This window comes from Lonchura striata, chromosome 4, assembly GCF_050655825.1.
Source record: "Lonchura striata isolate lonStrDom1 chromosome 4, ASM5065582v1, whole genome shotgun sequence".
NCBI classification, from domain to species: domain Eukaryota; kingdom Metazoa; phylum Chordata; class Aves; order Passeriformes; family Estrildidae; genus Lonchura; species Lonchura striata.
Genome location: NC_140706.1, coordinates 45,005,311 through 45,029,316, shown reverse-complemented (window position 1 = coordinate 45,029,316; position 24,006 = coordinate 45,005,311). Strand labels below are relative to the sequence as shown.

The window sequence follows — 24,006 nt, the reverse complement described above, 5'->3', positions numbered from 1 at the left end:
AGGACAGCTGTGGATGAGTGAGCACCAAAGGTAGATCAGGCTTGGCTGACCAAGCCATTTACGTCCATATTTGTTTTTGTGTTGGCTCTCTCAGGAGACAACAGACTTAGTGTTGTGGACAGTGTGGTGCCTCTCCGCTGTGGGTTTTACATTGAGCATGTGGTAGAAGGTGCAGCCACTCGAGGCAAGGCCTGCTGTAGGGATAAAGCTGGACAGAAAGGGAGTGCTGGAAAAGGGAAATCTCACGCACTTCCTGTTTCGCTGTAGCGAAGAACAAGTCTTCTCACTCGGGCCGGTTTATCTGCTCACTCCATCTCTGCCTGGGGAGCTCTTTGATGCGGAGCTGATCGGAAGGCTGCAGTCTCCTTATCAACTCCATGCTTACCTCTGTTTGTTTTTATTCTGAAGTTCGTTCCCTCATTTTGCAATAACCCACAGGGTGCTGGGTGTTGCGCCAACCGTGCCTCAATGAAGGATCTTCATTCAACAGCTCTCCCTTCCCGTCACACCAGTCAATGCGACTCCTGCGTTTTCCAGCACCATTCTCTGCGCAGTCCAGACTTTAGTCAAGCCTTCATTGGTGGGCAGAAAGGCTACCAGGCCTACCGGGACCTGCCATGGGATCTTCAAAAGTAGGTGGCATGCTTGAACCTGGCAAGTTTAATTTGGAGGAATGGTGGTAAAGGTACTGTCTATGGGAAAGCTTTAGGGCTTCAAGGACATAGATCCAGAGAAGAAATCTGTTTTTCTTTACTTTTGGTGCTCAGTGCTCTCTCTATGCCTTTTTCATCCTTTTAGACCTGGGGTACATCATGGATCTGTTTGCAGCCTGAAAAGGGATGATAAACAGAGAGAAAGCTGAAGAGGAAATTGCAGGATGAAAGGGTGGTTTTGGAGGTTGTGGTCTGGATGAAAAGAGTAATGTGGCTGGAGTGAGAAATCCTTCTCTAGTACAGCCAGAGGTACAATGATTTGCTGTCTGTTTAGAAAGATGATGTCGGGTTGACACTTATCTTTTCTTCCTTCTGATCATAATCTGCCTGCAGCAGGGTTTTTATTGCAGCAATGCAGAAACCAAGAAGCTCTTTTGTGTCAAAATCAAGTGTTAGTAATGTGATTTTTGAAAAACATAGTGTTTGGTCAGGTGTAGTTGCAATATTTCCCCCAGATCCTGCAAAAAATCCTGGTTAAATAAGTGATGTCAGCACAACTACATAAGGGGAACACTATTGATGTTCATCATTCTGGGTTTAACTCTTGTATTTTAATGAAGAAGCCATAATTTCTAGGGAGTAATGAGTAGATGGTTTGCATCAGAAAGTATTTCATGCAGTCAGAGATGCTGGATATCCTTAGTTTTGTTTTACCATAACAATATTTCAGACATCACTGGAAAGTTCAGAGTATTTTTACACAAATAAGGTGCAACACTCTACTATTGTCTATTGGATCAGAACAGAGATTGGGTTCTAGATGTACAGGAAATGTCTTGGAATTTGTAATTTCTGTTTAACTCACTGGATTCTGGATTCATGTGGCAATAGGGGGATGCTCAGTTTGCCGTGAGTTTGTTTTTTGTTTTCTTGGCATGTCTCATCATTAAAAGTATGACCTCGGGGACAAAATTCAAAAGAAATTGAATTATTTTTTAACATTCTAATGATTTGGTTGAATTTTTGTGTGTGATTGTTAAAGATTACAACATTAATCTTCTCTCTGTATTGCTTTGGGCAAATGGCTGTGGATGATTGCAAGATACTACTTATTTTTTCCATCCTCAGTATTTTTAACAGTTGGGGTTTTAAAATCATTTCAGGGCATGCTGAAATAGAAACATTGCTTCTGGATGGACAAAACTTATTCTTTGTGCCCACTGAAGTGCTGTTCTCATTTTGTGGAAACTATATCATTTTAGTCAATAGTCCTGACTTTGCCAGGAGGCAATGAAGTTCATCTTTGGGCTCTGTGCTGCTTAGTAGTACCCTGCTCAATACTCAGAGATTTTCTGCCCTGTTTAATATCCGTAACTTAAAAGATAGGCTGTTTTAACTGTCAGGTAAAGAACAAATCTTCATCAGTTGTGATTACCAGTTTGTTACATAAAGAGAGAAAACTAAAAGAGACTTCTCTACCTAACAGAATTGAAAAACCCTTTTTTTTTTTTTCCTAGTTAGATGTAAATCTACTTGCCAAGTCCTTGTCATATCAGCAGTGGTGTAAATAATTTTAATGACAGTGTGCTAGAGGGTAGTTAAATAATCTCTAAGTACAGTTTGGTTGCTTCCTACTTAGGGAAGGATTTAATTGTTTGCATGGTTGTTTAAATTATTATAAAATCTAAAGTACATTAGGGGAAATCTGTGTTGGATATTTACATGTTGGGGAGGGATGAAAACTGCCTAGTCTTAGTCAAAGTCCCTGTGTGACCTGTTAGATGTCCAGAGCTCTTTGCTGGGCAGGGATGTGGATCTGAGTGTGGAGCTGTAAGCTTTGCTGTTTGAGCTTGTCCTCCTCTGCCTTAGTCCCTTGTAAGAGTGGAGTTTCACTAAGCTTTACCCAGGTTCAAAATGCCTCTTTTCAAAGCATTTCAAGCTAAGTAGAAACGTGTGCTCTGTAAAATCCTTCAGGAAGCAAAGCTGCTGAGGAAAACTGGGTGGAGTAGACAGCCTTGCTGGTCTGGTCCCGCTGTTGTGCTGTGTCCTGCGCTCTGGCAAGCAGGAGCAGTGTCCTCTCTGCAGCTTCCTTGTGGAGATCTCATGCCCTGGCAGGGTGAGGTACAGAGTAGCTGGTGTTGTATCTGGCAGTCTAAAAGTGAATATGCAGGTGGAAATGCAGTGCCACTTGCACCAATTTGTCATGCAGTAGGTGGGCAAAATTAATGCAAATTACAGACTGCTGAGGTGTAGCAGGAAATAGATCCCAGCCCTGGTGCAAGGACACTCATGTGCCACTGGCATTAGTGGGAGTTCACCTTGATTATTGCAGGAGGCAGATGTGGTTCCTGCATGGTGCTGAAGAGAGACCTATCCTGCTCAGTTTGTCCCAGAGCAGATCCTGAATTCAGGAAACCCTAGTAAAATACTTTTGCTTCTGGTACACACCACGCCTGATTTGACTCATATGGAATTGGAACCACTGATGTTTCCTTGATGATTTCCCTCAGTTTCCAGCCATTTAGGACAAGTAAACTAGAATGAGACAAGACCTCCTCTTGAGCCTTAAAATCTTGTAATCTTCATTCCCTGAGAAAGCCCCAGTGTAATTCTAGCAGTTTTTATGGCCTCTCCTGTTCCTTTTAGAAGGTGTTTCAGGAGTCTTTCCCTTTATTGTTTTTTTCCCATGCAGTTTTATGATTGGGCATTTTGGATCAGCATAAGCTTTACAAATCAAGGCATTCTGCTTCCACCACATACTCCTTCCATGTTTGTGTTTTTTAATTAAATGCAGATTCTCCTTTTAAAAGAAGCCAAGCTAACACAAAGCTTAGAATGGCTTAACTTGACATGCTTCTGATTCAAGACAATCTGAAAGCTTCATGTAGTCTGTGGACAGATTTGGAGATAACAGGAGGACAGATTTTATACAGAATTGAATCCAGAAATTATTCAATTTCTCCGCCACTGGAGAGTTGTCTGAGGTTTCCATATCAGCTGAATGACCTATCTAGAGAGTTTTCTCTAATTTCAGCAGCATTTTTCCAAATTTCCAAAGAAATTTGTCCATCTCTGTTCAGTGAAAACACATTGCTAGATTACAGCATTTCACTGTTTATCTACCCAGCCCAGCAACTATTTATTATATATATTGTGGTTTAACCTCAAATAGCAGCGAAGTGCCATGCAGTCACCTACACCCCACACACATTATTCCTCATCCCAGTGGGATGGGGAGGATATTTAGGGAAAAAAAGGTAAAAGCCAATAGGTTGAGATAAGAGCAATCTAATAATGTTTATTATTATTATTATTATTATTATTATTATTATTATTATTATTATTATAGAAGCAGCAAAAAAACCCAAAAAAAAACCCAAAACAACAAAAACCAAGAGAGATAACTGATGTACAATACAATTGCTTACCCACTGACCAATGCCCAGCCCATGCTACAGCAGGGAATGGCCCCTTCCTGCCAACTTTCCCCCCATTTGTGTACTGACTATGATGCTCTGTGGTATGGAATATTCCTGTAGCCAGTTCAGGTCAGCTGTCCTGGCCATGCTCCATCTCAGCTCCTTTCACATCTACTCACTGCCTGAGTGTGGAAAACTGAGAAGTCCTCGACTGACAGTGAGTGCTACTGAGCCACAACTACATCATCACTGTATTACCCACGTTATTCTCACACTAAGCCAAAAACATGGCTCTGTACCAGCTACTAAGAAGAAAATTAGCTGTATCCCAGTCAAAACCAGGACATAAAGTATAAAGCACAGAAATATGTATTATTGTCCAGAACTATAAGCATTTAAACTATAGAAGAAGGTGGATGCTTTGGGTCAGTCTGAATTGATATAAGCTGTCACAGATGCACACCAGCAGAAGAGCTGTATCAGATTTGCAGAACTCCTCAGGAGTGATGGTAAGTATAGCTTTCATGTACCAGAAAAGAGATTTATTTCAGTAAACAAATTGTAGCACATCACTGTCCGACTGTTTATGTATTTGTTATATTGCATTACATTGTAATGTAATGTCACAACTACTGCTATAGTGATTTTCATCTTTTTTTGTTTTCTCAAAGCGCCTTAAGAGATAGGTACTATACGTGTCCTAAAACAGTGGTGAAATGTTGTCAATCTAAGCATGCCTTTCTTATTCGAAGGACTAGAAGCAGAAGCTGTGTAATAGCCCACAAGAGATCATCTCTAGGTGACTGTTTTGGGTTTGGCTTTTCATCAGCCTGTCCTGTCAGCACCTTTCTTGAGCAGCCACTGGCAGTGGGTGGGTGCCAAAGCAGAGCCTGTGCTCTCTTTCCTGATGCATGCTGACTTAGCTGGACACTGCCTCTGACACAAAGCTCACTGCACATAATGGAGGTCCTCCACTGGTGTCTGAGCGTGCTTCCAGCCCTGGTGAGGAAAACCTTGGAGGCTTTTCCTCTGAGGCAGACAGCTTGACTCCTAGATGGCAGTTTTGATTCTGCTTCTTTGCAAGAAGTGAATCTAAATTTCAGTAGGTAAAAGATACTAATTTCTTCTATAAACTAAGAGGCAAATGCATTTATGATTTATTTAATGCAATGTTTATAATTTATTTATTAAACATCCTTAAAAACCCAAGTTAGGATATTAGGCAATATTTTTAATTTTCCTTTGAGACTAACATTTTTCTTTTGTTACTCTTCTGTTACTAAAAGTCAGACACAATTAACTGTGTCCTTCTTATGCTTTTTATAATGCATAACAGGAGAGATCCCTCTGGCTCTGCTTCATTGGTGTGAGCTTCTTATTGAGGAAAATGTTCCTGAAAGGCTTCTTTGTGTATGATGTGAAGGAACCCAAGTATGGAATGCAGGGCTCCAAATCACATACCACATTCAGGAAAGGTCTCAGTGGGTATTTCTGGGAAAATGTCAGCTGAATTTCAGTTGAGAAAGCAGAGACAATGTAGGGAATTACTAGGAAACAGGGAGAGGACAAGAAGTAAAATCGTTATGTCAGTGTAAACAATTCTATGGCAGTTTTTGTTGTTTCTCTTTGCCAGCAAATATTTCACTCCTCTTCCTCACTGGAAAAATCTTAATCTGAGACATGGTAGTCTTCTGTCAACAGATGAAATCCAGTCCTTGTTTGCTGCACAGGCATGGTGTCCTGGGAGAAAGCAGAGTTCCTGGGGAAGAGGGATGGGCCACTGAAACTGCAAGCAGAAGGGACCTTGTCAGAAAGCCCTTGGAGGTCAGTGGGGAGCTTTCATCTTCAGGTATTTGCTTCAGGCACAAAATTTCCACTTCTCCTCTGGAGGACTTCAGTGACTTTCCCCTCTGGAGTGTTTTTAATCTTAGTGTGCCTTTCAGTCCCTGTTCCCTCACTTTGAGCACATAGCTCCCATGGAGTAAGCGAAGACTGCTTGACTCAGTCTGAGAAAAATAAATTCACAGGGTTGAGCTTTTATCAGCTCCCTCCAGAGTGCTCAAGCCCTGATAGGTCATTACATGGATGTCAGTTGTTTCAGTTCTGGCATAGTTATTTCTCTTGTGTGTACTGAATCCCTGTAAGTGCTGTTCAAGTTTACACAGTGGGACATGTCAGATAAAATCATTAATCTTTGGGGAATGAACTTTAGAAGGTACAGCAAAGCAGTAATAAAGTTCAAAGTTAATCAGAATAAAAAATTATCAGTTCAATAATCTTTGTGGGTTTGTCTCACAAATATCTTGGAAAACCTGGATTAGAAATCCTCTTAGTCTGCAGCATGTCTATTCAAGATGTTTATCTAGATGGTACAGCCTAACTAAGGATATTTTGCTCAGAAATACCTTTTGTTTTTAAAACAAGTTTTCATTTTTAAAAGAAACTAGGAGTGGAAGATAAAATTTAACAGCTGTTTCTTGTTTATATATGAAAGGAAGCAGGAAAGTTTAAGATAAATCAAGAAAAAAGACATCCAAGTCCCAAACAACACCTCTTCCCCCTGCTAAGTAACTTTATAATATGAATTTATCCAACAGTTTCTTGTTTGAGGAAATTCAGTTTAGGGGCTGCTGCTGAAAGCCCTCTGCACCTCTTTGAAATGATGTTCTCAAACAGGTTTCATGAATAAGGTGAAAGTCATGTGTGTGAGTAGAATTACATGTGTGAGTAACTGTTGTGGACTGGGGCTTCTGTTTGTTAATGAAAACATAGAACTTGAAATAGAAGAAATAATGAATAAAAGTTACAAAAAGTTTTACACTATATACAAGAGAATGCTGAAAAGGTTTCAGATTTATAGTACTCTATTTAACTGTGTCCCAGCCATGTTACTTCTGGTCTGAATGTGCTGTTTCACTGATATGATAGGCAGTAATTTCTTCAGGCTCACCCTACTGATGTGCAGAGGTGACATTCAGCCTTTCAAATGGACTTCTCCAACCCAGTATTTTGGTTTGAGGCTATGCCAGGATCATTAGACCTGAAAGACTTTTCAAGTGTTTTCCTTCTGTGCAGCCTAATCAAGACAACTACTTTTTAAATGAGAGTATATATACAATATTACAAGAGTGGGTTAAGTTAAATGCATTTTTGTGTTTGTTTTGTTGGCTTTTCTTGTAACTCAGTTTCATTTCAAACATAGCAGACACATTTGCAAAGCATTTAGGCCATGCAAAAAGACTATTACCTGGAGTGAGGGGAAAAAAATCCCAACAAACCATAAAACAACAAATGCATGTTGAACTCACCGGTGACTTTATGATTTCACCTAAAAGCTACAACTTAGAAATATTCTTGTTAGTGAAGTAAAGTCCTGACTATTTATACTTCCGTATTTTTCATTTCTCCAGTCAAAGTTTTAAGGCAATTTTCATACAGTAGTCTCAGAAATAATTTTGGAGGCACTCATCTCGGAACTCTTAACAAGACTATTCAATTTCAGTCTTCGCTTTTTGGGGGTCTTTTTGGTTGGTTGGTTGGTTGGTTGATTTTTGTTTGTCTAGCATTTTTGAGGTTTTATTTTGCTATGGAGTCACAAATGAGTTTTGACGCAAACTTGATGAGAGGTTAATGGCTGCTATACAGGATAGCAGGAGGGAAGGAAACACTGAATAGCACATGCAGAGCAAGTCAGAACAGATCCAAGTGACAAATTATTACTCCCATTTTCATTCAATCACATATCATGATATTTGGCCTGAGTCAGTTGTTTTCCAAGCCAAAGTAATAGGATTGTAATTGTAAAGCATATCACTGGAATTAGAATGAAATATCAGGATCTGCTTTGCTATTTATGAGCCATGCATTGTTGCTTGCTGTACCTTTCCTGCACCAGCTGCACGGGTAACTTGCAATTATTTCAACTTATTTCAATGTATTTTAACTTCTGGCTCATGAGGTGTGTGCTCTGGGAGTGAGCTGTGTGTACTTTATATGTGGGAACTTGCTGAGGTGCCTCACACCCTGGGGAGAGGATCCCTGCAGCTGCTTTTCTGAGGTGGGCTGTACCTTCACCTGCAGGTGTGCATGTCTGCATGAGTGAGGTATCTGAAACAGAATGAAGGACTCTTTACCAAAAACAGTGGCTTCTTGTTCTGTGTTTTGTAATAGCTGATAATACAAAAATGGTTTTAACATTCTTAAGGAGTCTTTGAATTTATAGACAAAGACAGAAGTTGTTGTAACTAACTCTTTTTTCAGGGAGTTTTTTTTTTTTTTTAATAATACTGACTGTCCATTGTTTTTCTATGTGTTAATTTTGATTAGTGCCCACATAATTAAGAGCACAGCAGAGAGAAGCATCTGGTGAGGTTCCTACTCACGTCTCTGCCCTTCCCTGTCATTCTATGACTTCAGCAAATACTGCTTGAAGCAGTACTTGCCTTTGTGTTTAGATTCAGTCTGAATAAGACAGGACACACAGGCTGGCCCTCTGAAATACCTTTCTCTTTTTTGTTCAGCTCTGTTTTGAAGTCTGAAATGGTCTGAGCAACTGCAATAATGTATAGATATATACTATAAAAAGCATGGGGTGATTTTTACCAATTTTACTGCACAAAGCAGCTTTGGGAGCAAAGGTGCCAGTGTGTCTGATAACTGATTTGCTTAACCAATTGAAAGCTGTATACATTCCTATGTGAAGCTTCATCTAGCTGAAAAATTATTTTGGTCTTGTAAATTTCTAGTTGGGAGTCACTTGAGAATCTTAGTAAGACTTCTACTTGATTTGACCCTAATAATACCTAAAACCGTCAAACCTGTCTGTGTTCTTTGACTTCTAGCACACCCCAACAGATATTTCAAAATAGCCTTGTGTCATGGTTTAATTTTTAAGGGTGTTGGGTGAGAAATCAATTAGTATTGCTGGGAAGAATCAAATAATGTTGAGGGAGAAAACTTTAGATTAATTTTTTAGGGCAGAGATGGGGGCCTTAAATAGAAAAGGATCTCTTAATAAATCTCACTTTGTTCTTATTTTTCGCCAGAATTCATCAGTCAGCCATCAAAATAAGACAACTTGAGCCCTGGAAAATCGCAGTAATTGTTATTGGAACAGCAGTGGCAGCAGCTATCACCATTGGTCTCCTAGTTTATTTTCTGGCATATGGTAAGTTTTGCATTATGTGTCACTATTCCTATGCTTAGTGAATTTCCTCTGTGTCTGTTGTGCCAGATGACTCTATGAGTTTTCACCAGTCTGTCTAAAGATTATTTGAGGAAAAAACACTGGTTTCCCTAGAGCTCTCTTTCCTTCCTCATTTAGCATCTTTGCAGATCTCCTAGGAACACTCCTGTGGTGCAGGGTGATTTAGGGCTGTGGTTTCTGTTGGTTTTCATTTACTTACACTCTTTTCACATTTTTCTCATGATCTACTTCCAGGATGAAGTCAACACACAAGTGTCTGGTCTCCCTTACATGAGTGGCAAACAGAGCTTTCTGCATGTCTCTGTGGGGTGTTTCTCTGTTCCCTTTCCCTGATCACTAGCAGCTTCCTGCCAGGGCTTGGTGTTGAGTGCACAGGCCAGGAAGAAAGGTAACTAAGCAGCAAGGTGCAGCTTGTGATTCTGTGTGAGCCCCAAGTGCTGTTGGCTGGCCAGAAATGTCACTGCTGGGAGAACTTGGGTTAGATCACCTAACTGAATCAAGTGATTGCTCCTAGCTTTTGGAAGCAATATTTGAATGGGTTGGATACAGGTGAAGGCTTGTCTACTCCCTAGATGTCAGGATATCAGTCAGTGCCAGGTGTTTCTCTAAAGTTCATTCATCTTGGTACTTTGAGTATTGCCTGTTCCTCTTCTTTCCCTTACAGATCAGAAGCTGTTCTATTACAGTGCCAATGTAAAAATCACCAACATCCGGTACAATAATGAATTTTCCAGACAATCCTCAGGAAGGTTTAGAGACCTGAGCGAGAGGGTTGAGAGACTGGTAAGTTTGGATCATTGTGCCTTTCCATTAAGGACTGTGTGATAATACAAGAGTCATTACTCTGGACAGCACATTCAGCCCACAGGGTCTGCTGTACCCTCAGTCCCCCGGTGGGCAGACCTGGGAAATGGATAGCAGGAGAGGCATGATCATACCTGGCAGACCAGGCTCTTGCCACTGAGCATCTTCTAGCCTGTTCTTCTCTCTATCTCTGCAGTGGGGAAGCAGATATTTAAAGTAATATCATCTTCCTCCTATATCACTGATCATAGGATCACAGAGTGCTCTCAGCTGAAAGGGTCTCACAAGGACCATCAACTCCAGCTCTAAAGTGAAATGCCCATACAGTGATTGAACCCACAACCTTGGAGTTTTTAGCAAGAGGCTCTAATCAGCTGATCTAATAGCATCATTTGTGTGTGTTCTCTTTCCATGCCCTGAGCCTGGCTTTGTGATTTATGTCCCACTGTCTCTAAGGAAAGCATTCTTTTACACCCTCTCCTTTACAGGGCGGGGAACTCTACTCTCTGTTGGGCTGTTTACTGTGTGTTGAGAAAACAACACACAAGCCCTTTTCCTGCATCTTTGGTATGTTTTGTTGGGAAACCCTCCTACAAATAGTAGAGGTTGCTGAGTGGCTCTCAGTCATACAGTAGCTATGGAAATAAATAGACACATTGCAATTTCCTTTCTTGTTTTCTCTTTGAGACACTACCCCAGAGATGCTAATTACAGAGTTCAACTCTATACCACAATAAGCATGTGATTGTGCTTGTATCTTTTTGTGTTTCATTCATCAGAATCTGATGCATATCTCTTACCTCCTGTTTGGCAACCATGCACAGGTACCCAGTTAATAGGACAACACTTTGCCCCCCACTATCATTTAATTTAGGACAATGCCACTAGTCTACAACAAGATGTGAGCTGTGCTGGCCATTGCTCTGGAGAAGTAGGGTGCTGTGTAGGGACTTGGCAGTGCTGGCATCTCTTCACAGCTCCACTGCTGAGGGCTTCAGTGATCTTAGTCATCCTCTGCTCTATATGCATCTGTTATCTTTCTGCCCTCTTTGTCTTCTGGAACCCATACCAGATTTCCCAGGATGTACCTCTGGTGCATACCTCTGGTATGTGTAGAGTTTTACAGGAGCTGTGTTTGCTTAGGTGCTACTACTTTACAGCTATTGCCTAATAATTGCAGGCTTTTCACCTTGTGATGTAGGACCTTGGAGAGGGAATGTTCTCCCTGACCAAGAAGGCACTGTGTATTACTGAGGGGAAATGAAGGCAAGGACTGAGAAGGGGTATGAGGAATAACACTTCATTGAGTACAGTTGTATCCCTTCCTCCTACTTCATTTCTTCTTCATTTTTCTTAAAAAAATGTGCCTCCTTTGGCAAAGAAACACTGATTTTAGCTAAGGAGTTCTTTCAGACAGGGTCCAATGCAATCAGCTTTCCTCTGAGCATGGCTATCAATTTAGATGCTTGAATGGAAGCCAATGCTTTAGAAACCCCATCTCCTGTCTGGGTGTTGAGCATTCTGACAGTAGTGACAGTAAATACCAGTGCAGGTTGAGCAGTGAGAACCATTATATCAGGGCATGTTAATTGTACCTGATAACACCATAACAAACATACACAGAACTGTGCTGTCCTTCTTTCATTCCTGTAACTTTTCTTAAGAGCTGTCTTTAATTCAGCCATTAAATTCTATGTTCCTCTCTGAAATTTTATGAATTCTTTGCTTATATAAATGGTCCCTGCCATAAGTTTGACTTTTTGTGGTTTTAGCTCCAGGTGTTCTATTTAACAGGGATGTATGAGATTGAGAATTGTGTTACCTTATTGAAAGCAACTCCATACAGTAATTAAACAATGTGTTCATTGTAAGTCTGATTTTATAATCGCAAAACTCATCTTGTGGTGATAAAAATCAAAGAAATCTTTCCAGACACACATATCCTCTTGATATCTTGACAGACAGCTTTCTCAAAACATTTCCATTTTTATTCTCAGCATCTTCACAGCAACTCTGTGATAGAGGAGGAGAGACTTGAGTTTTTTATCACATTTTCTAATTTGACTGGATTTACCAAATCCCTTTGCAGTCTTTCCCTGGCTGGTTTTGGATGTCCAAGCCTTCCCATTGTCACAGTAGTAACAATACCTTAAGCTCATGTTGTGAAAGAGTGAGTCAATGCAGATAAATGCAATGTCTTTCTCAATACTTGGTGCAAAGTGAACAGAAGTGAATCATCTCTGATAATCAGAAGCATTCAAATTACCTGAGTTAGTGCAACTCCCTGCCAAGTGTTCCCTTCTTTGACTCCTTCCTGATGAGGCCCTCCTTCATTTGTCTCCAGTAAGACCTGGAAAATAGCTCATTTCAGAGCTGGTGTTTCACCAATAAAAATGTTTTTGGTTCCATATGGAAGTCATATTGTGAATTCCTTGGGATCTGAAGCAAATGCCCAATGTTTGCTTTAGTTTCCAGATTTGAATTGTAACACCCATTGTGTGAACAACATTCCTGACTCTTATCTCATTGAAGGTGGGAGGGAATGCAGCCAGATCATGCCAGAGAGCTGATGAAGCTGGTGCACCAGTCAACATCTCAGGGCTGACTGGAAAGTCTGGAAAACGTCTTCTGGGGTGGAGCTGGGGGGACTGAGGAACAGATGATGAAAGGTCCTTGCTCCTTGACTGGCTTCCTGTGAGTGTCTGTGTGTGTTTCCTTTGTGCTCTCTTGAAAAATCAGACTTCACTGAATGCCACTAGGGAAAGAGAGATTCCAGCTCACCAGAGCCTCCTCGCTTTTCTAGTTGGACCAGTCCCTCAACCCTTGCCAAGCTAAAATGCTCTATGCTAAAATGCTCTGTGTCTCTTCTTACACTAGGTAACAAGGGCACAGTCACAGCCTTATGGCTCCTTCTCCAAGGAGCCTCTATTTTCTAGTGGGTTCACTTATTGTGTGGCACATCTGCACAACTTTTACGCACTGTTTTTCTCCAACTCCTTCACCAGACTTGGATTTCTTTTTCTTCTCCCACAAAATGTATTAATTCTTTTGGATTTCCCAAGAATGCCTTGGAGACACTAACTACCCTCTTACTAACAGTATCCTAGGAGAGATTTCCAAGGCCCTGCTTTAAGCTTTGCTTCTTCAGCCTCTCTGGCCTGCCAAAGAGCAGAGGGAACTGTGACAATCAGATAGACCTGGGTGACTGGGATGATCCCAGTTGCCTGCTCTGGGCAGCTGCAGTGACTGCCCTGTGTGCAGGAAGGAGGGTGGAGGGGTGCTGTGTCTTGTGTAGAAAGTCATCTTTGACCCCAAGGAAAGGGGATGTGCAGTCAGGAGATCTTGAAATGAGTACATCAATCTCAGTGGAAGTTATCTCTGCTGAAGTTTTTAGCTGTGAGAGAGAGGTGGATATCAAGTAGTAGGTGATCCCTTCAGTACATGGCTGGTTGCTCAACAGAAACAAACATCAGCCTTTATCAGAGGTTTTTAAATGTACCTGATGGTTTTTGGTTTTTTGTTTTTTTCCATTACAATAGAGTTCAGATACTTCCTTCTAGAAGTAGGTGGACTGTCCCCTCTTTGAGGAGAGCCTATGCAACCCTTCTCCTTTCTCAGGCACCTGGATATCTCCCTGTCTCCTTCTCTGGCCAGAGCTGTTCCCAGCCCTGCTGTGTGGCTGCTTCTCCCTGTCCGAGTCCATTTGTCCCTGTGGAATTTTGTGCTGGACACTATATCCTTCCCAGCTTCTGGGGCTTTGTCCTGTCATTCCCTACCCACTCCTGCTCCCATGTGCTGGTAAGTATGGCTGTGAGCTGGGTGGATGGATGTTCCTCAGGTATGAGTGTAGCACAGCTCCCTCCTTAGCTGGTTGGGTGGCTGGGGAGAGTTGAGGTGTTTATTTTCCCTCCTGGAGTGCCTTGAGCCATGGAATGGACTGACATGGGTTTCCCCTTTTGTCTCATAATCCAGAAGGCACCTGGACTACCCCCTTGTCCTTCCACCATTGGAAACCAGCATAGAACTGACTGGCTGGCTCTAGGCAGAGGAGTTGGGGATTATATTAAAACAATACCTGGACACTTCCCCTAGGAAACTACTGCCTATCCAAATATTTCTATTGAATTAATGGAATTTCATGAAGTAATTTTCACCTCAGAACTCAGCATTGTGTGCCAGGACATCTGCTTTGGAAACAAATGTCTTGCTTCAGCTACTTCAAGTGACAAGAGAACATTCATGTCCTTAACAAACAATTGTTGGGGGAAAGTTTTTAATTAATACAGCTCTTGAAGTTTGTCCTATCTGATAGAGCTGAATTAGTGTGGGTTTGATTTAATGTCTCTACTGGGTATTGCAGAAGCACTTGAGATTCCACAGGAAAACGCTGCACAACAGTTCTGATAATGGTGCCTGTTCTCGGCAGGTTGAAGGGCTCACTGCTGATTCCCTCTACTGGAACTGGTGAGGAAGGAGGCAGTTTTCTCCCTTGGCAGATGATGATTTTAGAGGTTATTAAGATACATCTCTCACTATGAATTGAGTGGAGAAGAAACAGAGGAGCAAGCAGGTGTCATGCTCATCCTTCCCCCAATCTCTGACACCTGATAACCCTGTTTGGTGGAAGGGTTAGCCTTCAACAGGATGTTTGTAACTGAAAGTCTCTCTGCTTTATACCCAGGGATAAGCTTGCATCATCCCAATATTGGGAAGTATCTTGTATCCTATAAATTGTGAATAGATTACTGTCACATATACAGGGCCAAAGGGTCAGTCAAAATTCTGATTAGGGTTTCCATCTGAGCTGAACTCCAAGGAAGCGTCTCTGAAAACAGCAAGAATACCAGTGAGTTAGCAGATGAGGCTGCTGTTTTACAGCACTTGGCCTTTTAGGGTCACACATGACTCAAGTCTTCCTGGGGAGCAGAAGTGTGTGTATTTGGGAGAGAGAGGGTGGGGCAACACAAATCCCTTCAGAGCACATAGTTGCAAAGCCAGGTGAAACTGCATGAGGTGTGTTTGTCACACCTTCCATGTGGGTGCTTAGATAAAGCTCAAAAGTCTGTGGCTTGCTCCATCAGTGCCTTATGATCCTTAGGTCGGGAGGTTAATTCAGTAGGAGCAGATCCCCAAGGCAGCAGGTTATTGAAACACTCCTAAAGAATATTTGTTCTGGGAGACCAGACTGTAAGGATCATTTTAGAGATGATAAGTAAACATGTCCTGAGAAAAGGGAGTATGCTGAAGTTCAAGGCAGTCCAACATGATTCTCATTTTTACAGCAAATGGAAAAGTGCAGGTATCTACAAGTACAATGTAGCTTCATTTGCTGTGTGTGCAAAACCCCCCACTTATTTTCCCCTCTTAGCCCCTAAAACAAAATAAAATTTAATATAAATTACCCAAATCAGAAATTATATCTGCAGCACTCAGATCTTTCCAAGGACTTTTCAGAGTTTTTCAGCACCCTGACCAAACTGAGTAAGAATGTTTTGGCTGTAATAAATTTCAAAAGAGATTTGGTAGTGTAGATCCCAAAATCTAAAACCTAAGTCTCTATTTAAACTAAAGCATTCCTAGGCTTTATATGTGCTCCCTCAAGTAATTACATAGGACCAATATGAGGTAAAAAGAGTAGAACTTTAATAAAATATTTTCTTGTTAATCGCTAAAGGCAATTTGATTTACAAAGGCATCTATAAAACAAAAGCCAGAATAACTAAGCTTTTTAAATTTAGCTTTTCAGAGACTTCTAAAAAAATAGCCTCTTTTTTTTTTCTCCTAAAAAACAATATTGTAAAATCAGAAAAAAATCTTTATCTATGTAAAAAGAGTTATTTAAGGAGCATTTTGAGAAGAAAAGTACCAGATAAATTTAGGGGATTTGACAACTTCCACTTTATAAGCTTAGTTTTAAGGGAATGATTCTCACAAATAGGAAGCATTGTCGTTGGACTAACGTGGTACAATTGGGGTGCCCTCTACGGGTAGCTGGGGCTAGAAACAAAGCAGAAAGGATTTTCCATGGTAATTCAGCCAAGGGGGAAACAGCAAAGGATCAGTGGCCAAGATGACAGCCTGGAAACATGTTTATCTCTGGAATTAGGGGTTGACAGCATACTTGACTGTCAGTATGTGTATATACAGGTGTGGCCTTAAAGAGATAGGTGAAATGCTGTACTCGGAGAGAGGAAATAACTCACAGAAAACACCTGCATCTCATCTGTGATGCTGTTTTTATAAGTTCCTATTGAAATTAAAAGAAGAAAAAGACCAGGTATATACTGCATAGATTTAAAAACTGGCCTGCTTTCTTGCTTTTTAATTTTGTTTCCAGTTTTTTGTGTTTCACATGGTCACATGGAAACAGGAACAACTAGCACAGGACACTAAATAACAAAGAAAATCTAAAACACTTCTAAATGCTGGTGTGAATACATGGGCCTATGGCTTAGTACTTTTCATCACCTCTAAGAGCTCAAACTTTCAGTGAACTCTACCTAAATTTAATTAATTTTCAAGATTAAATAGTTAGTTATCAAAAATATGCCTAATATCCAACTTTTTTCCCCATGTAAATTCAGTGATTCTTCAAGTTCTTTCATTCTTTGACTTATTAACACAATACCATTTTCTCAAGTAAAAAGCATGCGAGTTGATTTTTCTTTTTCATTTTTTTCTTGGTTTATCAAAGCAGAAGTTGTAATATGTATGTACAAATCCAGAAAAATCATAAGACACTTCACCCCCAATAAAAAAAGTAACTTTAGTATTGATTCACTGTGCATCATGAAAAGCTCTAAATTGTGCACAAGGAGAATGGATGTGAGCCTGAGGTGGAAAAAGGAATTCAAAACGAAGCAATGCACAGCTATTGATAGTGTGTGTGATTAAGGGTAGAACCTTATCTTAATTATAGACTCACAATCCAGAATTACTGCATTGTTTGCAAGTAATTATATCAATGAAATGATTCAAGATGCAAACCAGTGATCAAAATCTGGCTGGCCAAGAGAGTGGCTGCTTAGATCCTGGTGTTGCTCCAAAGAGGGAATCTAGATTCAATACTGTTGTGTGGTTGGTGGCATTTGGGCACTTGTAAGCTGAATAGATAACCAACGATCTTCCTTAGATTTCACAAAACTGTTATTTTCATAAGAGGTATTTGCTCTTGTATTTCAGTTCTTTACCTCTAAGTATTCTTTTAAAAAGCCCCAGAATACACGTAGTAATTTTCCTGGGGAAAGCATGTTATTTTAGGAGAAGAAAAGCCCCAACCACAAATCCCTTCTCTGGAATTGGCACAGATGCTTTTCTCACCAAACCTGATTTTCTCTCCAAAAGCTGGAAACCACCCCCCCCCACCAAGTGGACAAAATTTTAATAGCAGTGTGAAAGTTTTAGGCAGCTAATTATGGATAATTGAAAGCAGGGAGTAGGAATGAGAATACCTAGGTGACCTTAATTCCAGCTGTCACTAATACACATAACTATAATGAAACACTCATGTCATTACATGCCTTTGAAATTAGTTGCACCAAGCATAAGCATGGTACTTTAAATCCTGACGTTATCCCACGTATTAGTCTTCTTAATTTCTTTTATCCGAAAGACCAATCTTATTAGGAACTACCGTACAAGGACAATTATTCCTCTTTTGCAGATGTGGCCTCCGGGAACCATCCAGCTGAGCTCCTTATTTCAGTGCAGTCAGGCAGTGCTTACTCACCCCTCAGCTCTAGCAGCCCTGTTAGCTTCAACTCTGTGAGGAGTTTGTGATGCCATTTGCTGCTGTTTGGGATCACACAGCTCTTGCTGCTGTGAGACCTGCTGTCCTTGTGTGCGTGGCTTCTGATGGGAAGAGTTCTGATCCTCTGGTTTGCTGGAGGCAAGGGGATCATTGTACTTGCTCTCCTTCAGGTCTGTTTTCTTCTCCTCGGGCAAGGACTGTGGCTGTAGCACTGTGGTAATAATTGGAATGTCAGTTTCCAAGGACAGTGTGATGTCCACATCATGGTTTGGAACAGTGCCACATTCTTTTTTTTTGCTGGCCCTGTCAGTCTTTCTCTTTGTGTCCTCTCTCAACCCCTGAGCTGAAATCAGGGCAGTAAAAATGTCAGGTTCTAAAAGGAGCTGCTAATGGATTTGTATTACTGTCAGCTCTAGGGGTCTCAGCATGTTGAGCTGTAAACTAGGGAGAGTCACTGAATCAAGTGGTATGTCGCAATTCCTATTTATGGTCAAAAAGCTCCAAAAATCACTAATAATAGGCTTTACATCCTAAGTGGCTATGGAGGTAAGAAGGAGAATATAGTATGAGGATAGCTGTGGAAGGACTAAACTGGCAGCAGGCAAAAAAGCAATAATATTGAGCAACAAGAGGCTTTGTGCTCCCAAGCTACTGAATGCTTTGGAACAGCCCACGCAAATAACTCGGTGGATTCAGCAAATATTCATGAGGAGAGTTCTGTCAAACTGGATTTAAGATAAATTTTTAATAAACCTTGTGACCCAGTGTGTGGTGGCAGAGCAGTGTGTGGTGGGAGAAAGAAAGGGCTTGACACAGCTAGCCTTGCTGGGTCACTTCCAGACCCAGCCACACATCTGGGCAAGGCCAGCTCATGTCAGCTCCATACTACCCTGGAATAATGGGATCCCTGTCATGACCTATTTCCAGAGCTTGGGTGGTTTTTTTGGATCCCAGGGAGGAAGGACATATTGTGTGACTCTGAAATCAGAAAGATTTCAGTAGGTTGCTCATGGGCTTTAGAAGGTTGGGCATGGTACAACACAAAAAGAGTACGATGATGAGATCTGGAGTTTTTAGAGATAGAATAGGAAAAGAAGTCTTGTTCATCAAAGTATAAAGTAACTTCTGGCTACAAGGAACAAGGAAGAATTTCCTTTTTGTCTGGGTTTGTACAGGTGAGAATGTTTTGCCCTCTTCATCTTTGTTGCTAGCCACTATTACTTACTGTATTGGATGGATCAGCACTCAGGAGTGAAGTCAGTTTGTCTACGAAAATTGTTCTGCATAGAGAGAAGTGTAGTAAAAAGTATAGAGAATATGAAATTAAACTGAGGAAATTAGAAATGAAATTTTCTAAATAAACACTGTCAGGAAAATGCTTCTCACTTGAAAGGAGCAGGACTTGGCACTTGGTTCAGAATGTTCATAGACCTTGCCTGCAGCGACAGCTGTCACAGTTGAGCTGTTGCTAGACGAGGGCCAGGAAAAACAGTGAGATGCACTTAAACAGTGGTGAATTTAAGGGATATGGTCATGACAGTGTCACTGTTGAGGGGTTGTAATCAAAGCAAAACATTTTAAATTAGTTTAAAAGCTTCTCCCAAGCAGGACCAGGTCACACCTAATCAGTGGACAAAGTCCTAATTGCTTTTGCTGCAACAGTTGTGACTCAAGCTGAAAAGAAAGCTATTAGCAGGCTGGAGAGAAATGTTTTCTGTTTGGTATGTGAAAGGCTTCACCAAAAAAAGAACTGTAAAAATATAAGGCAAAATATTAATCTCTGAAAGTTTTTATTTGATGGCATCTTCCTACATACTCTTCTCTTATACAAACTCTGTATGAATATAAAGATTACTTTTAATAATTCAGGTTACTAAAAACGTAGTTGAAGGATAGAAGATATTTGGGTCATATTTGCCAAATGAATACATCAGCAGATGAGTGTTAGGCCACAGTGCAGAGGTTTGGCTAGTGCTTCTTTCATGATAAGACACAGTAGATTGCAAAAGTAAAAAAAAATTAGCTCATATTTGAAGGTGTTAAAGGCCCTGCAAGGTTCACTGAAAACAAAGCCACCCTTCAGTTATTTTTTTGTCTGTGGGTGATGTAGTGCTAAGGAAACTCTTAAGGGTGGGAAAGTTAGTGACAGTGTGTAATGGAAACAGTGTCTACTTTCTCATTCAAATATGAAAGTGTGAAACAGAATGGAAGTAACACAGATTTGGTATAATTTTAAATCATATGCTTCCTGTTCTCCTCATGAAAATAACTAACATGCCTTCTGCATTGAATGTTCTGAAAACAGTGTCTGTTGCTGATATTTTAGTTGTGTTTGCATTCCATAGATTCTTTTTGTTAAAAGCACTAAGAAAAGTTTTGTGAGACACCACTGGAAGTCTTTGTCTATGCTGCAGCACATGGTGTTCCTAATCAGACTGTATGGAACAGCTTGGAAATGGTCCATGCTGAGGAGAAAAGGAGAAAGCTGAACATGTTGGGAGTACAAAAAACCACAATCACACAAGCTGCTTAGGCTGTAACAAAGATACACGAGAGAATGGGTAATAGAAGTAAGGACTCCTGTATCTGCTGCAGAAGGGGAGGTGGAAAGCGTAGCAAAAACACTTAACATCTCAGACAGTAAAGGATCGTGAAAACCCAACTGTCAGGAGGAGGTAAAGGATTTAGGAATGTCAAATCGACTCAAGCCTCTCTTGCAAGGGATTGTGAATTCCTGCCCTCTTCATTCCCAAATTGAAAGTCACTCTGCTTTCACTGTACTTGTTAGCAATGCAGCAGCTTGAGGTGAATCTCAGCCCAGCTCAAGACTCTCTTTTGATTGCAAAGCACTCCTCAAAGTAGTCCCTGTCCCAAAGATCTCAAAAGTTCTCAAAGGCAGTGGAGCCGAAGATAGCACATGCCACTGCATGCCACGAAGCTGGCAGTGCTGCTCAGCCACATGCTTCTGCTTGCACAATCACTGTGACAGAAATGATAAGCAAATGTTATCATTAAAAAAAACAAAAACAAACAAACAAACAAACAAAAACCAAAAAAAAAACCCAAAGCAAAAAACTCCCTTTTTTGTCTAAAGGCAACTGCTTCCAATAATGAGGGGAGGTTTTGGTGGAACACGATGCAGTTATATGAAATAAAACTCTTTTTAACTGAATGCATCATAAAATGCAGTGGCAGCAGCTGGCAATCTGCAAAGTGAGAGGATTAAATGTATTCTGCATATCTACAGCAGCTCATTGCAGTTGAGTTGTCTTTTTCCATAGAATTTCGTTTGTTCCAAATGCCAAACTAATTGCAGGTAACTGCCAGTAACAAGGTTAAACATCAGCTAAATGCATGACCATTAAAAATGTTTCTTTTATTCCTTACTAATGCATACTTAAAATCACCTTAAATTAACCATTGTGCAGTTTTCATTTTAAAGTTATTCTGCTTCAATATCCCTGTGTAAGGCCATGAAGCTTCATCTGTGACAGCCAAGGCTGGAAAAGAGGGGGTTTGTGTTCCTTGGGAGGAATCACCCCCAGATTTCATGCTTACATGCTTGTTTCTGTATCTGGCATATTTCAACATATTAATAGTTTGAGAACCACTATTTTTTCCTTTCCTTTGGAAAAGAGAACATCTTGAGATTTGGCTAAAGTAGACTGCCTTTAAGGGCTAAAAACTAAAAAAAGGAAAAAAAAGACAGCTTATATGATGTTGTAAAGCATTTCTGTGCAGTTTTTTCCGGTAATGCATTTGATGTTTACAGGATATGTTCAATTTACTGGGTCTTGTTGGTAGGAGGAGTTGCTGCATAACTCACCAGTGACTCTGCTATTTCTCAATCCTTCAGTGATCCTGAGCCATTCCTGGCAGAATTTCATGCCATGTTATATCACACTGAGCTGTCTCACACTGATCATGCAACCTTGAGATGACATCTTGACAGGACGTAGTTGAGCAGGAACGGGTAAAGATGTTATTTGGAGATTGATTCCTTAGGAGTCCTAGATTTCCAGTTTCTGATGAGAATTGCTTGACGATTGTCCAAGAATGTGGAAAACCACAAGGTTTATAGGGGAACATGATAATCAAATTATAATTTGAAACTTGGTTTTGCTATAGATTTCTATAAGACCAAGAGTAAATGCTGTGCCAGAAAGGGCCCCTACCAGAGAGGCTGAGTGCACTGCAGAGCACAGCTTGCTGGATCCATTCTGTGGGCAGTCTTTAGGAAGCTGTGCTTTAGAAGAGTGCAGCAGTGTGTTCCAAGGATTTTTATGTTTTCCTTATGCCTGAGAGCGGACAAGACAGCACTGCAGTGGCACACTGATGTAACCATAGGACATTCAGAAAAATGAGCTTGCTTTTTTATGATGTACCTTAGGTTGAGGGGGAAATGGTTAGAAAAGGTCTGTGACAAATATTATCTAGAGGCTGGGCTGCATTAGGTTTCTTGGCTTTGTAAGCCATGAGTTTGTAACTGAATGCTGTTTTCTGAATGTTCCTTCCAGCAATATGTCTGCTTCCCTCCTTTTTTGTTGTTATCTTATATTTTTCTTTTTTCAACAGATCGACAAGACATTTTACAATTCCATTTTAAGGAAAAAATACATCCGTTCACGCTTAATCAGAGTGAGGTATGTGAGATTATAATAAATGCACGCAGCTGAGATAAAATTAAATGTACACCAAGCCCAGCTAGATCTGATTCAGTAAAGTGTATTTTGTGTAAAACAGAGCATAGTACCTAACTGAGGTTCTGAACCTTGCTCTCCTTTGGATCTTAATGCAAAAGAGATCTTTCAAGTCACTCCAAATTCCAACAAGTTTTGTTCAGATCCTGAGCAAGCTTTAGTTATTAAAGCAGAGATAACTAAAGCTATCTAAAACCAAAAGGGATTTTCAAACCTATTTCTTACACTGTAATGCAGATGTTATTTCTAGCATTGCTATTGCACTGGGCTTTTCGAGGAAAGCCAGGCTGTGCGGGCTCAGAAATTCTCACTTATCACTGTGGCTGTAAGAACGGGCATAGGTGCCCAGGGAAGAGCAGCAACACAACAGACCTGTGATAACTGCTTCTTGGTATGCTCCCTGCCTCCAGGTATTTACCACTTGGGAGTTCTTGAAGTGGTTGTGGTTTGTTTAGCAGCCCTTGGTGGTGTTATTTCCCAAGGCTTGTCTATTGTCCCCTGGACTCCTGAAATCCATGTACCTCGGTCCTTTAGAAAGGAGATACTTGTGAAGAACCACCTTCTTTGGATCATTCAATGACCCCTAGCTCTTGTGCTGAAAGAGATTATGGAAAGTTGATCACTACCCCTCCTCTCCATGCAATTACTGATACTGAACACTCCCATCCCTTTTCTCTCTTGTATTCAATAAGGTCCACTCTTTTTTTCTTTTCTTTTTTTTTTTCAGTTGAGAATCCCAGTCTATTCAGCATTCTTTGGATTTCAAACTGTTTTTTATTACCCTGTTCCATACATCCCTCAGGTCTGCTCTTCCTGCTTTTTTGAGATGAAGGGGTCAGACCCATAGTTGAGATTATCACTGAGCAATGTGGAGCTTTTTTTCCTCTCTTACTCTCTGTTCAACTGCCAATAACACATAATGTTTAATTTGATTTTTTAAACCACTGTTAAGTGCTGAAAGTGAACTTTTCATATAACTGTCTGTTGGACTACTAAGATCTTGTTCCTGAGTAACAGTGCCAAACATTTTGAAAATAAAATTTGAATGTCTTCATAATCATAGACTAAAGCTGCAAGATCTAAAGATCTAATCCTTGTGAATGTGCTCCTCTTTGTTCTTACATGGTTTGTGACATCTTGCCTCTTCCTCTACCTTAGCTTAATCCCTAGTTACACACAAGTTGTTATTGGAATGTAGCTTTAAGGATATATTTTGATACTGACTAGAGTGTTGCAAGCATGGGCAGGGTGATTTAGGGATCTTGGAGGCCAATATGTAAGGATAAGTCGTATTTTTCATTACTTCTTTTTCCCAAGGACAGACTGAGGTACTTGTGACACTTGCTGTGTTGGATGCAAGATTTGCATCCGCCAAAGCTTGTTTGCTTTTTCAGATATACACTCTTTATGCCTATTCAAGGGCTCAGACAGAAAGTTCTTTTGAGCAGGGTCATGCTTGTGAATTTGCTTGGGA

At 40.6% G+C, this 24,006-nt stretch overlaps 1 protein-coding gene and 2 long non-coding RNA genes across 3 annotated transcripts in view; 1 reads left to right on the top strand and 2 right to left on the bottom strand.

Moving 5' to 3' along the window:
- The window catches only part of LOC110471736 (transmembrane protease serine 11E), a 40,295-nt gene that overhangs the window by 168 nt on the left and 16,121 nt on the right, over positions 1–24,006 (top strand). Inside the window, exons 2-5 of the mRNA XM_021532660.3 lie at positions 439–632; positions 9,118–9,239; positions 9,943–10,061; positions 22,408–22,475. Coding sequence (XP_021388335.3) covers positions 439–632; positions 9,118–9,239; positions 9,943–10,061; positions 22,408–22,475 — 503 coding nt within the window. The remainder of the gene's footprint in view (positions 1–438; positions 633–9,117; positions 9,240–9,942; positions 10,062–22,407; positions 22,476–24,006) is intronic.
- LOC146767610 (uncharacterized) lies at positions 513–22,410 on the bottom strand. Its single transcript, XR_014955151.1, has 3 exons — positions 17,812–22,410; positions 755–829; positions 513–651 (listed from the first exon to the last, which is right to left on the bottom strand). It is a non-coding gene; the product is annotated as an uncharacterized LOC146767610 (long non-coding RNA).
- Positions 3,855–17,442, bottom strand: LOC146767611 (uncharacterized). The gene is made up of 2 exons (XR_014955152.1): positions 12,349–17,442; positions 3,855–12,095 (listed from the first exon to the last, which is right to left on the bottom strand). It is a non-coding gene; the product is annotated as an uncharacterized LOC146767611 (long non-coding RNA).